The sequence below is a fragment of the Epinephelus moara genome, chromosome 21 (genome assembly GCF_006386435.1).
Source record: "Epinephelus moara isolate mb chromosome 21, YSFRI_EMoa_1.0, whole genome shotgun sequence".
Classification (NCBI taxonomy): domain Eukaryota; kingdom Metazoa; phylum Chordata; class Actinopteri; order Perciformes; family Serranidae; genus Epinephelus; species Epinephelus moara.
The window spans coordinates 29,317,420-29,334,258 of NC_065526.1; the positions used below are offsets into that span (position 1 = coordinate 29,317,420).

At 42.9% G+C, this 16,839-nt stretch overlaps 1 protein-coding gene across 2 annotated transcripts in view; it reads left to right on the plus strand.

Annotated features, from left to right (window-relative positions):
- Nucleotides 1-7,989: 7,989 nt before the first annotated feature.
- The window catches only part of LOC126383158 (contactin-associated protein-like 4), a 146,468-nt gene continuing 137,618 nt past the window's right edge, over nt 7,990-16,839 (plus strand). For both annotated transcript variants that reach the window (XM_050033605.1, XM_050033607.1), the window contains exon 1: nt 7,990-8,160. In XM_050033605.1, the coding sequence (XP_049889562.1) occupies nt 8,076-8,160 (85 nt within the window). In that variant the 5' untranslated portion in view covers nt 7,990-8,075. The remainder of the gene's footprint in view (nt 8,161-16,839) is intronic.

Below are 16,839 nucleotides of genomic sequence, written 5' to 3' on the forward strand. Positions count from 1 at the left end.
TGACATCACATACTGGGCTCTAGTTTCGCAGACCGGGCGAGGCGGGGGCGCAGCGCACCTGCGCTTCACCAACTGGGTGTGGCCAGGCGGATTTTGCAAGTTTGGCACACCGTGCGCCTGGCGCAGCTACTCCTCTTTCCCACCTCCGTCCCTCCTACCTGCGCAAGTCGGAAAGAGGGAGGAGAGAAGGCGTGGAGTGGGTTTTACACACATCACACCAATCAAATGAGCCCCTCTCCTCGCCCTTAAATGCGCCGCGCGAAGGCGTAATGAGAGTTTACTCAATTCGCCATGGCAGAAGAGAGCAGCAGCGTCAGACGGCCAAACTTCTCCCAGGAGGAAACTGATGTTTTGGTCCGGGAGGTCCAAGCTCGCAGTGTCCGAATATACGGAACTGCGAGCAGACCTCCACGGGCTGATGATGCAAAGGTAGCCTGGGAGGAGGTCACCACAATTGTAGATCAATGTTGCGTTTCCCTCGTGCGCGTGCGCGTTCTCTCTTTCTCTCTCGCTGTCTCACTCTGTTTCTTTTCTTTTGACTTTTCTAAGATGACAGATGCTGAATATATGCTCCCTATCTGATGCTGTGGCTGTTTGTGGTTGGCTGAGAGGGATGTGAACTCATTAGTTTGCAGCTGTGTTAATCAAATCAGGTTGGGTTTCCATTACGTGTGCCAAACGTGCCAAACGGTGCCTATCCCCTTTGATCTGACATCAGATGTGACGGGACAGTGCCTATCCCCTTTGATCTGACATCAGATGTGACGGGACAGTCAATATAGAGATACATTTGTGTGCTGATTGCAGATAGTTGCATTGAATAGTGGTTTTGTGGCTATTTATTGCATCGTTAATGTGCCTGACATTCTGGAAACCTGACTGTGAGGTTTTGGTGACATGTGCGCACTGTCCGCTGGTCAGCCAAACTTCGGGTTACACCGGCTGCGCTCCCCCTGCGTTGACAGTAGACCTGGTTTCAGCTGGCAAGCTTTTAGCGCACCTTCGGCGAAGCCTTTTGGCACGAAACTGTCACTGCGCCAAACTGGATCTATCGACACCTCCCCCTGCTGCGCCGCCACACCCATCTCAGCACACCTCGGTCTGCCAAACTACCAAACTGATGGCGCCTCGGGTTGCGCTGCTCGAAACTAGCTCTGCGCGGGGTTCGCCACCCTGCGCCACCCTGCGCTGCGCCGGGAAACTAGAGCCCATTAACTTATGTACATCAGTTAAGTTCAGAACAAACTTTTTTTTTTTTGACCCAAACCATGGTCTTTTCCTGAACCTTACCAGACGTTCATCTCAAAAAGACACTGTTAATTTAATGACTGTAAACTGTGAACACAGAAGTTTGTTTTAAAAACCCTGTATACGTGTAATAAGAGGGAATTGACAAATCCAGAATTGACACTAGAGGGGTATCTATACAGCATCATAGACTGTACTATAGGGTCAATTTACATGCTGCCGTATTTGACGAGTTGGGGATGAGAACGTGTTGGTTTACCAATGAGCAACTTTTTGGCTACAATCTACTTTCTCTTTCAGCTGTACAGTCTTCATTAATACAGACATATATTGATAAAGACTAAACTTATTTCTTCAGCTTGTGGAGTAAAAATCTGTTGTCGTTTTATACTCTTCTGCAAAAGCACAACACTGTAGCAAAGACAAATAAATGGCATTTTTTCTTTGACATGATGCAAATTGCTGCTGAGAGATTTCATCAAATCTTTGAGGCACAGCAACAAGTTATCTTCTTTAAACAAAACTGAGATTGCATCACTCCGGTGTCATTGTCTTTTTAACAGAAGAAGGTTATTTTTCCTTAACAGAAACATGTTGTTTTAACGGTGCTAGTTGAAAGAGCATCAGACCTCTATCCATTGCTCCTTTTCCTGGTTTTAGATTTCAGTAATTTTTATTTTCCAATTCTCCTTATCTTTCTAACTCTCCTGCTGTGTGTGTCACCGTTTGTGTTCGACTCTCTGGATTTACGATTAAGTTTCAAATCCTCCCTGTAACCAGAGACCTGTTGTTTCCTCTTGGTGTGTTTGTAACGTATCTCAGGTTTGCAGTTTTAAAATCTCTCACCCGTCTGATTTGAACATTAAACAGCCAGCTGGTTTCTCTGTGTGAGGTGTGTCTGCGGGCCACCGAGGTGTGTGAGGCTCATGTTGAGAGTGTGTGTGTTAGAGCACGGTGTGATCCCTTGTTTCTCTCAGACTCTGGCTTCAGTGCTATCTGATTCCCCCGCTGTGTTTGCTATCAACAGGTTTTTTATCATCCGATTCCCCTGCTGTCTATACTCTCAGTAGGTTTTCATTATCAGATTCCCCTGCTGACTCTCTCTGCACGTCTTCCCCTCTCCTCTCTGTTTTCAAGGCTTTTTCTTGACCATCCAGTGAATATAACCAAAAGCTTCTCACCCATAAATGTATTCAGTTAATAATCAGTGCTGGACCTGATCTGTTGAACACGACACCATAACCTCATCCCTGGGCGCTTCTGTGTTACACAAATTGGTCTGAAACTCCTGCTGTGTATTGATTCTGTGTTGCTGACCCACCTGTTGTAATAATAACCAGTACCACAGTCACTCTTGACATCCAAGGCCGGTAGCCAAGTTTCCATTCAATTGCAGTGCAGATTATAAAGGCAGCATATCACTATTTGCTATGTAAAGATATGGTGGAATAATGGCAGTACTGGGCTCGTTACTCTAAAAATGCAGTATATCTCTCATTACTCGTTACTCTTTTCAAAAGTGATAATATTACTATACTTATTACAGTAAGTCATTACACTACTTGTTATATTACTTTTCCGTTACACCCCATAAAATTGGTATTTGCATATCTCCCCAAGACTGAGATGTTTGCCTCTGTGTGAATATCAGGGTAATCGCTGTTAAGTGTAGCTAATGCTAGATAGCTTCTGTTTACTTTGGGGGCTTTCTGTTGCCTGAGATTAGTATTTTCCAAAGGCTCTGCCTAAAAGTTCATCCACCACATATCAAACCACAAGCCTCATCACTTCTTTGTAGCAGCAGCTGTCCACGATTAAAATCCAGTGTTGGTTGTGTAGCCAGTGTAGGGCTACAGCCGAGGGGGGCTCACCTTTGGTGGAGTGTCTTTCCTGGAGCTTCATTTTTGTTGTGTTGTTAGTAGCTGAGGTGTTTCAGACTGGAGGTTTGGGGAGGGTTTTTTTTTTTTGCAGTAGAAAAAGTTTCAGTCGGACTCCCTGCTGCAACAGTGTTCTTGTCATCTTTCCTCCTGACAAAACCAAAGTAATGGGAATATTTCCAGCCGCCAAGTAGCTTGCTGCTTTATGACGTGCAACGACGATTACGAAAATGAGTCAGCTGATGTGATTGTTGTATTTCACGTTAGTATTGATGTGAGAACAAAAGCAACGTTGTAACGAGTTGTTTGGTTTTGGAGTAATTGTAACGTTATTACTGAACTTTCATTAGTAATTAGTTACACTACTCGTTACTGGAAAAAGTAATATTATTATCATGTGTGTAATCCACTGGCTATATCATCACCGCAGCTTTGCACTGCGCTCATACACTGGTTATCAGGATATCAGGACAGCGTTGTCAGAGAAGCATCGCGACTACCCTCCAGTTCCCTCTTGGTCATTGTTAGCTGTGTTAGCGTTTTTGCAGTTGTTTAGTGCTGTTGCCATAGTTAGCACCATTAGCTGCTAACTGGGATCACATGGCCAGAAAAATATTGTTTTTGAAATCTGTATACTCACATTGCTATTCTGATTACATAGGTTAATAACTACAAAGAAGAAAAAAATTTGGTGGAGCACTTACTCGGAGCATCAAAGGGAACAAAAGTTCATCTGAAAGCAACTAACTGAAAGCAGAATATTATAACATGCAACCTGTATGCTGCACATATTGTATGACACTGACATCAGCCACTCAGAGCAGTGCATAAATTAGACACCTTTAACAACTATGTTGATGGTGGTTTAGAACATTGTCAAGTATTTATTTGTTAAAATAAACAAGTAATTAAGTTCATTAAAAACAATGTCTTCTTGCTGTTCCCACTGGTTTTCTCCTCATCTGCCTGGCTGTTTTGTAGCACCTGATGTTCCTCACAAATTTAACTGAAAGAAAGAGAGACAGACAGAAAATAAATATTAGTACATAGTTAAACTTGAATAGAAATATACAAATTACAGCATCACTTCTTTTCTACAAAATCTCTTTTCCAGTACGCGTGGCATTTGTCCTGAGAAGCAGACTCAAATGAGCTGAAGAGATCATAAACCTTTCTAACTCTATTGATCATGACTGAATGATAGTTATACTGATGATAATCCACAGTAAAAAATGCACAACAACCAACTCTACTGACCCCCCTGGCTCCAAAGTGCGCTATTAAACTGTCTGATAGCAGCACAGGTTATTATTATGATTGTCTACTTACACTGCGGGATGCCAGGAGTGTCTCCTATCATGTTGCGTAACTCGATTTCTTTCAGCCTGATGTTAAGCTCACACAGTTCGTCTTCCTCGCTCCATGAAGCTGAACCAGGAACCTCTGCTGTCATGCTGAAGACCTCAAGAGGCTGGTAATCAGGCACTGCCAAACACCCCGATGCCGTCCAGGCTGCTTTAGCTTCAACCTGCTGACTGGTTGAGCTGTTATGATTGGCGCCAGCTTTGCAGTCCTTGTTAAAAGAGTCTGTAGAGGAACTGCTGGTCAGAAAGTTCAGCTGTGTGGGTTTAGGGTCAAAAAGTGCCCAGGTTTTCTTGTTTTCTGCTGTTTTGTCATGAATAGAGGGGAAATATCTGGCAACAGCCATTTTGCTCAGAGAGTGCAGTATTTTTGTTTAGATTTCAAACTAAATGGCATCATTAACAGTTCTAGAACCAGGAAAGGTTGTAGGTTCAGTGTCACATAATGTAGTCAGCATAAAAATAAATAATGTAGTCTGCATTCTGTAAGCAAGGATGATCAAATATACATAGTAGCCTAGAGGTATAATTTATATCTTAAAAATGGGCCAATATAACGATAATTAAATAAATCTTTTAAAAGTTACAAGTTATTTATGTTCTGATGTAATGTTTAAAGGGGTTCTATGCTAAATTCAGAGTGTATGATTGGTTTGTACATGGTTCTCAATGTGGAGGTGGCTGAGCTGGTGTCGAGCAACCAACAGTTCTAACTCCATGAACAGCGCTATACAACGGCAACAGTGCTGACTGAGCTAAAGGTGCTAACCAGGGGGAAACCAGAGGGCGGGCGTTATGCTCCCACGACAACATCGTCCCAGTATCAGTGGTAATCACCATGTAAGCACAGTGCAGAGCAGCGATGATTAGCTAGCCAGTGGGACACACACATGCACAAACATTCAGATGCATGGCCGAACCGTCTTACCACAACAAACCACAGAGAAGCTCAGATTACAGCACACACAGAGGGAGAGTGCCTTCATTCTCTGCTTAGGACACCATTACTCCACTTCATCTTTACAACTCAAATAGTGGTTTGCTGCTGTATTAATGCTCTGAATATCACATACAGAACCTTTAAAGAAAAACTATCAAGGCAGCTCTCACAAGAGAGTTAGAGAAATCAGCATCAGCAGTTTAAGATATTGGAGAACACTGCATGCATCATTGATGAAATGAGCCTTGCTCAGAGACTGAAAGGTGATGGCAAGATTTTGGAGAGACTGCTGGTTCTGTGCTTAACCTAGCATTGCACAAAGGAGGAAACGGTATGTCAATAGTAGTGTTTGATATATGCTGAAAAAATGTCAAGAATGCAGAGCGATGGAGTCATGGTTCAGCATGGATGGGCAGCTGATGACAAAGGTATGATTTTAATAAACACAATAAATAAAAGTACCATCTTGCTCTAATAATGAGATAGTATAAATATATAAAGGAAATTTCTGGACATTTGGGCTCCTCCCTGAAATGGATGAGAAATATCTTTCCCCTTAGTCTTCCAGGTATGTTGATGTTAGACTGCATGTGGTGACCCTAGCTACTATAGCCAGGTGCATGTGATCTGTAAGCTTCCAGACTGCTCCTGCATTGCCAGCAAACTAGAGTGCAAAGCAATGTGCCAGCTGCAGACCTGCAGCAATCAGAGGGAAGAGGGGAAGGATGAAGAAGTTGTTGTCAAACTGGTTGGCTACAATGATCATAATGAAGATGATAATGAATAAACAGGGTATGAATACTTGAGAAAGGATATTAGTGTGCAACCCGGTCGCCAGGATAATATGACAGATACATTGTATGTTTTATGTAGTGGAGATGGAAGCTTTATGTTTCTTTACATTTCAGCAACACTTTAGCTAACGTGTGGTAAGGTTTAGGCCCAAAAACCACTTGGCTATCGTTAGGGAAAAAAATCATGTTTTGGCTTAAAATACCCAGTTTGGGTATGGCACCATCCTGGTTGGACACACAGTGACTGTGTAAAAAATAAATGCTTTTTATTGCACCAACCTGGCAAAAAATGCAACAGTGTCTTGGTTAAAAACAACCACTTTTCGTAGCACTTTCATTGATGGAAACGCAGCAATGACTCGTTAAAAAACAACCGGTTTTCGTGTTTGTGGATCTTGTGCATTTGTCTGCAGCTTGGCCAATGTCTCACGTTGGTGTCACTCTATCCACCATCCCCTACACCTCCTGATGATAAAGTCAGTTTATACTGCATCTTTTATGAAACGTTGATACGATGATATGTATGAATGGTACAAAGAGAATGTATTCACAGTTTGCAGAAAGAGCCCAGTCTCACACTGAAGTCGTCGAAAGTCACATGGCCAGTGACTTGCGGCGTCAGAAACCAACGGAAAAAGGCATCCTTTAACGTTGTACTGATAAGAGGCCGGTTGCCGTTATAGTTTAACAGCGTCTGGTGGGAACAAGGATGAAAGTTAAGGCAGCGAAAGTCCAACAGGGGTGGGAGGGGAGGTGAATGGGTCCAACAAACACCGACTTTCACCCGAGAGAGCAGTGTTCGAATCCCGAAAGATTCTAAGGCCAAACCCTGTTCTTTTTTCCTAAACCAAACCACATGTTTTTGATGTTGAAGGGAAAAAAAGTCTAATTGCTCTGTTGTAGTGCTTTTATTCTGAAATAGACTGTATGTAAATGTTAAATTTCCTCTGAAAGCAGAGGTGTATTTTCAAAGAAGACAATGCATGTAACAGGCAGAACTTGACTGGGTGTCCCAAAACATCAACAATCAAAGCACCTTGCACGAAAGTCCATGACCAAACATCAATATGTGAGGAGGTCAGGGTGAGAATGTGTCGGCAGAAACATATGCCAACACTTTCCTCCGATAAGTGGGCTGTAGTATTAAAGTATAATCTGAAGTTTTAATGATGATGATAGTGATGATGGTCACTATAGTAAAGTTGATGAAAGAGGTAGAGTTCTTCAGTTGTTCTCTGTGTGACAAGATTTTTTCAGTCTTTGTATCGACAGTTGCTGTCATTGAAGGTTGATAACTGTGAATAAGATGCCACTTGGGAATAGTTATCATGTTGAAATATCATCTAGAGAGACAGACTTTTTCAAAATACCACACTAGAATTTGTCACCTTGGTTTGTACCAGTCAGTCAAGACTGTGTCCTGGGTGATGGATTGTAAATGGTGACCTGTCGCTGGTTAGTTGTCAGCAGCACACTCAGTAGAAGATGAAGTGAAGGACCCAGTTTGGCATTGCAGAGGGTCTTGGAGACCGCTTTTATTCAACACAGTGACTGAAGAGGGGGTTTTCGGAGGAGGAGGAGGAGGCGCACTGAAGTTGGAGCTGTGACCACATATTTATACCACCTCTCTCTCTCTCTCTCTCTCTCTCTCTCTCTCTCTCTCTCACACTCACACACACACACACACACACACACACACACACTCCCTCTCCCTCCCTCTCCCTCTTTCCTTCCTCCCTCTCTCCCCTCAGTGGGTTTGAGGAGATCTCTCTTGGAGCTGGAGAGGAGAGGTTGGCCGTCTCTCTCCTCCAGCAGCCGCCGGGCTTCTCTGCAGCCTTCCCGCCGCTTCATCATCATGGATTTTGGGACTAAAAGAGTCGCTGGGATTATCGCTCAGGTCGTCCTGCTTCTCTCCAGCTCGTACGGGACAACCGGAGAAGGTGAGCGGGCTGTGCGCTTTTTTTACTTTCCCCGGAGGAGACGGAGCGAGTCCGGGCAGCGCAGACCCGGAGGGGCGGCTGTAAAATGGGGCTTCATCCCTTTGTCATTCAGCCTGGGAAATTGCAAACCCTCTGATTTCTGGAATAAGACATATTTGCGCAGTGTGTCTCATTTACTTACTATAAGTGCAGTTTTCTAGGATTTTTAGTTGGGCTATGTGGTTTTGCGCCTATCGGTTGCGCATCAGCGCTCGGTTGTTAAAGAGAAATAAGGATAATTAAGGCGATATGATGTGAATAATCATTAAATATTAGCGTATTTATAATAACTTGATCACTTCTAACAATAATTAAGGTCGTTATTTTTGCAGTAGCTGTAAAGCAGACCATGTCTAATATGTAGGATATAACTTTTATGCAAGGCCCTCGTCTTATTTATTATACCATGTTTTAAACACGTGTTTTACTGATCTCACTTCTTCCTGGAAAGCTTTGCATTTTCTGACACTGCTGCAGAGAGGGTTTGTAATTCACAGAGCTGTGTGTTTGGCAGTGAGAGGTCTCAGCTGTGTGTTTTTATCCTCAGTGGGCAGAAAGAAGCATTATCGCCACTATTAGAAGCCAGTTCATCCACCGTGTGCATAAAACAAGGTTATCTGTTTTCTTTCTGGTTAATTTAGTGCTCAGTGCAGCATGATGAGCATCCTGGGACTGAGCCACATTTTTGTGCTCTCACACCCCGCCAGAGTGTGAAGGTGTGTGAGAGAGAAAAACGGTTGTATGCAGGTTGGAGAGGTTTGGGGTAGGACTGAGAGGTTGCTGGTTTGGGGTCTGTGATTTCTGTTAAGGGGAGATAACAGTTTTTCTTTCCGTAAGTGCCACAGAGTCATGTTTGACATCAACATGAGGCAGTTTCCAGGTCTCACGCTGTGTCAGTGTGTGGATATGAAGTGGTGCGTTGCTGTTATGCTTCCCTGCCACAGGAGAGAGGGAGAGAGGGAGGGAAATCCAAGTGGAGAGATGGGGAGAAACAGGATGAAGGGAGGAGAGAGGAGGGCAGTGATGTACGCTTTTATGTAATTGAAACAGATGGCGGAAAAAGTCCTTCATCCCTTTGCTGTGTTATTCTCGGCTTCCACGACACAATGATCTCTTGTCCTCATTTTCTCTTCTTCATTTAGCCCTGTTTGCCAGTTTCGTGACTTCCTGCCTTTGCTCTTCAAGATATTGTAACATGCGTGCAGAGCAGTTTCCATCCTCTTACTTTACTGTCTCCAGTCTCTCTTTCTCCTCACATCCACCTGTCTTCAACCCCACCGCAAATACAAACTTATGGTGTGCAGTCAAACCCACACATCTTTATTTTAAATTCCAGTGGACCTCTCAGAGTTTCAAAAAACAAAGGGATCATGAGGCTATAAAACATGGATTCTTAGGTTTGAATTCTTCACTCAGAGTACATGAGATACGCTCTAATAGTGTGGAATTAGATAAACTACTTGAAAGGAAAGGGTAAAACTGGATGTTAATATCTTTAGGAATCCCCATTTTTCACTTTAGCAAGGATATTATACCCGCACATGCAGCGTAATGATACCAAAAGTGTTTTCGAGTCGGATCCTCCTGCTGCAGTTTAATATTACAACCGTCGGCTTGAAAATGGCACCAAGAGAGACAGATTGCGTCTTCTACAGTTGGTTACAGACAGATGAAGGAAGGAATGAGGAGATGAGTGAGGAGGAAGAGAGGCGTGTGTATGAAGACAACATTCTTAGAGTATAGCTCCTCATCCATCCTTCCCCCATGAAAAAAACATCCACAGTCTCAACAAAACATCTGATTCTCCCTTTTTCCCCTCCTGTTGTGTCTCTTCTGCTCTTCCTGACTCAGATCTGCTGCTAACTTTCGGTCCTCTCTTTTCCGACTCATCTTTCTCTTCCTGTTGTTTCCTGTCAGGCTCCCTCCTCCTTTATCCTCCCGACACATTTGTCTTTATTTATTTTCATACCCGCAATCTTTTCCTTTCCCCTCTTCTACCTGGATCTCCGCCCTCCTGCTGCTGTGTCGCACTTTCTTCTCAATTCTTCCTCTTTTCCATCCTCCTCCTTCCTTTCTAGTTTCTCTACCTATATATGCATATTTTTTTCCTCCCTGTTTCATGTCCATATCCCTTTCTCACTCTGCGTGTATTCACTCTCCCATTGCTCACTTCCGTCTCGCACTGTGGTTTCATCTGAAGGTGTTTATATTTGGTTGCAGCTGATACAGGGTCTAGGAATATTTTGTGAACCTGTTCAGCTTACAGCCGCTAGCATTTAACATCTTTGCATCTTTTTCAGAATTTGTATATCAAACACAAACTTCTCATGAAAGAGGAGGTCTACTTGTATAGTTTCCATCCTTTTTTTGACTCCATATTTTGAGACAGTTTATTTACTAGCCCTGCACTCCCCTGCAGGTGTTTTTACTTCCTCTGTCTGTACCTCTGCCAGGGTTGAAGGTGGGTGGAGCTTAATGAGATCACCTGAATTCATGTACCAACAAGCATTATAAAGATGTAGTTTGACCCACCCTGGCTTCTTCACCAACGCTAACAAGGGATTCAGGACAAACACACTCTGTACATGCCCACACTGTCCTGAGAAGAGGTCTTTTCAGTGAAAGCACCATGATATTAGCTATTTGATCAAATATAGCTAATATAGCATCTAGAGGCGCAGCCAGGGAGAGGAAAGGGTCGGCTTTGGGAACCTCAGAGTTGTATCTCTACTTTTTGCAGATGAGCTGGTTCTGTTAGCTTCATCACACCGTGACCTCCAGCATGCACTGGGGTGGTTTGCAGCCGTGTGTGAAGCGGTTGGGATGAGAGTCAGCACCTCTAAATCTGAGGCCATGGTTCTTTGCCGGAAACCGGATTGCCCCCTCTGGCTTGGGAGAGAGTTACTGCCTCAAGCAGGGGAGTTCAAGTATCTGGGGGTCTTGTTCACGAGTGATGGTAGAATGGAGTGTGAGATGGATCGGCGGTTTGGTGCAGCGTCTGCAATGATGCAGGTGATGCACCAGACTGTGGTGGTGAAGAGGGAGCTGAGCCAGAAGGCGAAGCTTTCGATTAACTGGTCCATCTACGTCCCAACCCTCACTTATGAGGGTCATGAGCTTTGGATAGTGACAGAAAAAATGAGATTGTGGCTGAAATGAGTTTCCTCCATGGGATGGTTGGGCCCAGCCTTACAGATAGGGTAAGGAGCTGGGACATCCAAAGGGAACTTGGATAGAACCACTGCTCCTTCATGTAGAAAGGGGGCAGTTGAGGTGGTTCGGGCATCTGATCAGGATGCCTACTGGGTGCCTCCCGTTAGAGGTGTTCAGGGCATGTCCCACTGGTAGGAGGCCCCGGGGCAGACCCAGAACACCCTGGAGGGATTCCATACCTCATCTGACCTGGGAACGCCTTGGGGTCTCCCAGGAGGAGCTGGAAAACGTTGTTTGAGAGAGGGACGTCTGGGGTGCTTTGCTTGGCCTGCTGCCCCTGCGACCTGGCCCTGGATAAGTGGATAAAAATGGATGGATGTTAATAGATGGATCGATGATCAAATATTGCCCATATATTTGATGGATTATGTGTATTTGATCAAAGATTTTGTAAACAAAATCATGAATCTAATTAGAAATGGAAATACAGCTTTGATTCTTGACATTTTTTTGAAATTGATCCTTAGAACGCATTCATGACATATAACCCTTTTTTCTGTTTCATACCTGCCATACACAAGTTAAATCAACCAATCAGCTTGCTCGATGCACAAGTCCATGTGATGCATTGTTGGGATTTTGGCAACAAGTCCTTCAATTAACACAACAAAATGCATTATTGTTGTGTTTCTGATCTGACACTCATGTCAGGAAGACATAGTTTCTCTGTGTTTTCCATTACTGTCAAATGATAAATCGGTTTTACGATGGGACAACGCTGTGGTTAAGGTTTGGCTAGGTTTAAGGAAAGATCATGCACTGGGGTTAAAATACTACTACCTTAAGGTAAGGGGACCTCTGCTGTTATGGTTCCAACAATATACATATAGTTAAAAGTATACTACGCAGGCTTTTCCTAAAAACAATGTATAGATTCACACCGTAAGTAATCCTCCTCAGTCACCACTTCTGAACGAATAAAAGTGCGTGGTGATGTATTCTTCTGCAGAAACTCTGCCATCTGCCTGTATTTTCTTATTTTCTGTGTTTGGGATGTTTATGGGCGTGTACGTGCAATTTTACTTCACTCGCGAACGTATTTACAAACAGTAACCGACAATCCTCCACAGTATACCTTTAAGGTTATGGAACGATCATGGTCATGGTTACCAATGTTGGAAGAACAGGAGACTTGTCGATCTACATCACCTAGTCAACGTCATAATTACTACAGTTGTTAAGAGTGCTTTGTGACTCACATGTAAACGTCATTATGGGGCACTAGCTGAAATGATTGAAGCTGGTGTTCATCTTGGAGGGACAGTCTCAGTTTTGGAGGTGTGCATGACTGTGCATCTTTGAGCCTCTGAGACCTACAGTTACTCATAACACCCCCCATTGTGTTGCTTTGCAGAGGCTTCATGTGTATCTTCATGTGAACTGTTTCATTGCCTCCTGTTTAATGATGATGAGAAAATGTCTGTGATACATTTCTGCCGTTAAATGAAAAAAAATATATATATGGAACATGTTTTACAGCCTATTAAATATGTAAAATAGGAAATTACATTAGTTTTTCTTTTGCCTTGATCATTTTCTCTCCCTCGCTGTATATTTCTCTCTCTCTCTCTCTGTCTATCTGTTTATCTCGCCTGCTCTGACCCAGCAGCACACTCATCATGCACAGACCATAAACCACAGCAGCATATTAAGTTAGGACTGCAGAGGTGGAGGGATCCCAGCCGCAGGTTTCAGACCAAGCTTTACATCCTGCCTCCCAACCCCCTGCAGACAGCTCACTGTTCATAATGGAGGTGGTGCTAAATGACAACAAAGTAGAAATACATATTTAAACAGCCACAGATGGTGCTCCGATGACTTGTTAGCCGGAACAGCGAGAGCGAGTCACTGGTGATGAGATTCAAGGAAGTCAGTGTGTGAAACAAGCTACCCCGCAGGGCCGTAAAGCCACTGCGTGTTTAATCGCCTTCCAGTATTACAACATGAAAGAGTCACTGTGTGTTTAGCAGCTGAGAGACTGGCAGCCAAGCGACTAAAATGTAAGCAAAAATGCACCTTTCAACTGCCTGAAACCGTGGTTTGTCATTATACTCATTTTTACTGCAGGTTAGTTCGGTGTTCAAGGATAAAGGTGTGATGTTCTTTTCACATTTTTTCTCTGAGGAAAAAGCACAGAATGATTCCCTGAAGGTTTGAAAAGGCTGTAAACAAATGAATGTTGTTGTAGTTCAGTGTTGTTGCTTGCTTATCTTTTGTGTCTCTCCAGATATTGTATATTAAGTGGCTGAAAATAAACTGATGACTGGGCAGCTTAAGCTCAGGTAATCTATACAGATAATTGCATAGGTATACAGAATCTGTAGGCAATGGGACAAGATTTTGGTTTTGGAAATGTTCTGGTTTGCGTTTGTAGTCTGAGTAGTATTGACCAATCACGTTTGAAGGTGGATTGTCTGTGTGGAGAGGTGGAATACTTTGGCCAAAATGCCATTTCGGAAACCATCGACAATCGTCTGTAAATGTTTTAGTTAGGTTTTTTTCTAAATTTACTTGCATTCATAAGCAGATATCTGTTCGTAGAGATAAGCTGAAATGACAGAAAGTCTTGGCCCGGGTATCCAGATTTCCCGAAATACTGGCTGTGTCCCTCAGTGGCTTTATCGTTGCCAGACCGACAGCTGACGAGTTCTGAGATTGCGGCTCAGATGATGCAACAAGTTGGCCATTAATCATAGTGTTGGTGGTCAAATCCCAGACTTTCCTGTCCAAATGTTGATGTGTCCTTGAGCAAGACTGAACCTTGAATTGCTCCCAATGAGAACAAGCATCTGCCGAATGTAACATGATGTAATGTAAAAACAAGTGCGTGTTTGTTGTGTTTTGGTGGTGACTACGCTTTTGGGAAATGGAAGACATTTCTGGGATGCAGAAAGTGGTATAGTATACCTAAGTTTATGTCTTTGTCAGCATTAGAATGAATGCTTTGTGAAAGTAAATTAGGCAAAGACTAATTATTGCAACATGTTGAATATCACAAACTGATGAGATCGAAGAGTTTCTCACTTGGGATTTTACCTAATGTAACCTGGTACCAGGTAGCCTGAGGCTTTGACCTCTGTCAGTCTATCAGGTTCAGTTATTATATTAAAATGAACTTTTTAAGACCTTTTTAATGCCACACAGGACACAGTTGAAAACAAGTTTCATAATCATGCAAGCCAGAATATGAGAGTATGATGGAAAATGAGTAGTGATTATATGGACTGGACTTCTTTTCTGTTCTTTTATTTCAGTATTTTCCATCAGTATATTATACTGATCGTTTGATAGCTTGGTGTGGGAGCCCTTCTGTGCGGAGTTTGCATGTTCTCCCTGTGTCAGCGTGAGTTTTCTCTGGGTACTCCGGTTTCCTCCCACAATCCAGAGACATGCAGGTTAATTGGTGACTCTAAATTGGCCGTAGGTGTGAATGTGAGCGTGAATGATTGTCTGTCTCTACATGTCAGCCCTGTGATAGTCTGGCGACCTGTCCAGGGTGTACCCTGCCTCCTGCCAAATGTCAGCTGGGATAGGCTCCAATCCCCCCGTGACCCTCAAGAGGATAAGCGGTTATGGGAAATGAATGAATGAATATTATAAATATTGTTAATGTTAAATTAATGGGGCCTGGACCTGGATAAGTGACACATGTGACAGAGATGAATTAAGCAATTAAAATGATGAATTTCATTTCAGTCTTTGCTAAGGCTGAAACTTGCCCATTATGTGACGACCATTAACTTACTGTAGCTAACAGTAGTGAAGGTGTTTTTTACAGGTCTGATGGTGACACGAAATCCATAGAAGCCTATCAGACACAAAGCATTTTGCAGGGTCTCCTGACATCCCACAATCAGATACTAAGACATTTCAAATAAACAAAACTGCCTACAGTAGGCAAGATAAAAATATTTAAGACTTTTATAAATTAAATTTAAGATGTTTTAATACCTTCTGAGGCCTTTTTACGCAGAAACTGAATTAAATTAATTTTTAGACTTTTGAAGACTTGTGGATGCCCCAGTTTGCTCTCTGCAATTGTGAACAGTATGAGTATTTCTTAGAACAGTTCGCACAGCCCCTCTGTTCAGCTTCTCTTAGCGTGCATTTAAAATGTTTTAACTGGGATGCTTGCAGTCAAAGATTTTGTATCATAAGATTAAAATTGTGGAATTGAATTGAAATGAGTCTGAAAAAAAAGCAGAAGTGTTCAGCAGACCTTCCCTGAATAACAATAACAGCACCATTAGAGGGTTCTTTCATTAGAGACAGTTATGTTTTTTTCTTTCTTTCTCTGTTTATTGGTTCTCTGCTGTGTCTCTAATTGTGCCCTCAGAAAGTTTTGTTGTCTTATAACTTGTTTTGTTCTGATTTATTTCACGGTTCCTCCGAGCACTGCAGTGCTGTGAATTCCTGTCTGTATTAATTACTGGATTTAATTAGCTTTGCTGTATTGTTAGCTGGTGGTTTCTCTCAGATGCCTTCAGAAATCCTTTTGATTCTTTGACTTCGCTTTTACCCCCTTTGGATTGCAACTGCTTCTGAACATATAAACTTGGCATGTTTCCAACATGTCAGCCTTATTTAGGTTTGCTGTGATGCAAGCCTTGTTGTTTAGTTGTGTCATAAAAGTGCACTTTGTTTGTTGTGTTTCTATCGTACTTTGCAGTGGATGTTATATAACTATACAGTAAATCTGGACGAAGAAGACAGCAGCGTCTTTGGCTGCAAGCCTCGTTAAGTTGCAGGAGGCTTTTACTTTTCTCAGTCTCTTACTTAATGTTGATCAGGATATAAACTAAAACAGAACAAAATGTTACACAATCCTCCTGCGCTTAAGAGGACATAATGCATCCTCTAGCCCCCAGCCACACACGCATAAAAATAAGATCCAAAACCAACTCTGACGGCCTTTGCACACAAAGTCCGTATTTTTCGTATTCATGTTTTTTAAGCCATCATCTGATAAACATTGTTATGCACAGAAACCTTGCAAACCAAGTCCAATGCTTTTTATTGTCATATTGGTTCCAAAAATTTGCAGTACAAGACAAAATGGAAAGACACTTTTCATCCCTCGTCTCTTTCCACTTGAGGTATCGTCCTGGCTGTCACCACTCTCTCCCACTGTCTTGCATTTGGCACAGTGGCTACCTGAAAGGGCTGAGCTGTCCCTCCTCTCCGACTCCACACTGTCTGGCTCTCTCTCTGTCTGCATGCGGTCCACATCCACCTCCTCCATCATCATCTATCTGAATATTTCTATCTGACCTCTTGAAAGAGGGCTGAGTTATGAAATGATTATGTGCATTCTGTTCCTCTCTCGTGTTGCGGATGTGTCCCGCAGATTACGCCACATTTTTTCAGCTCTCTAAAGACTTTTGACCGATGTAAAGAAACGCAGAAAATCAAACCTGTTCCGAAAAC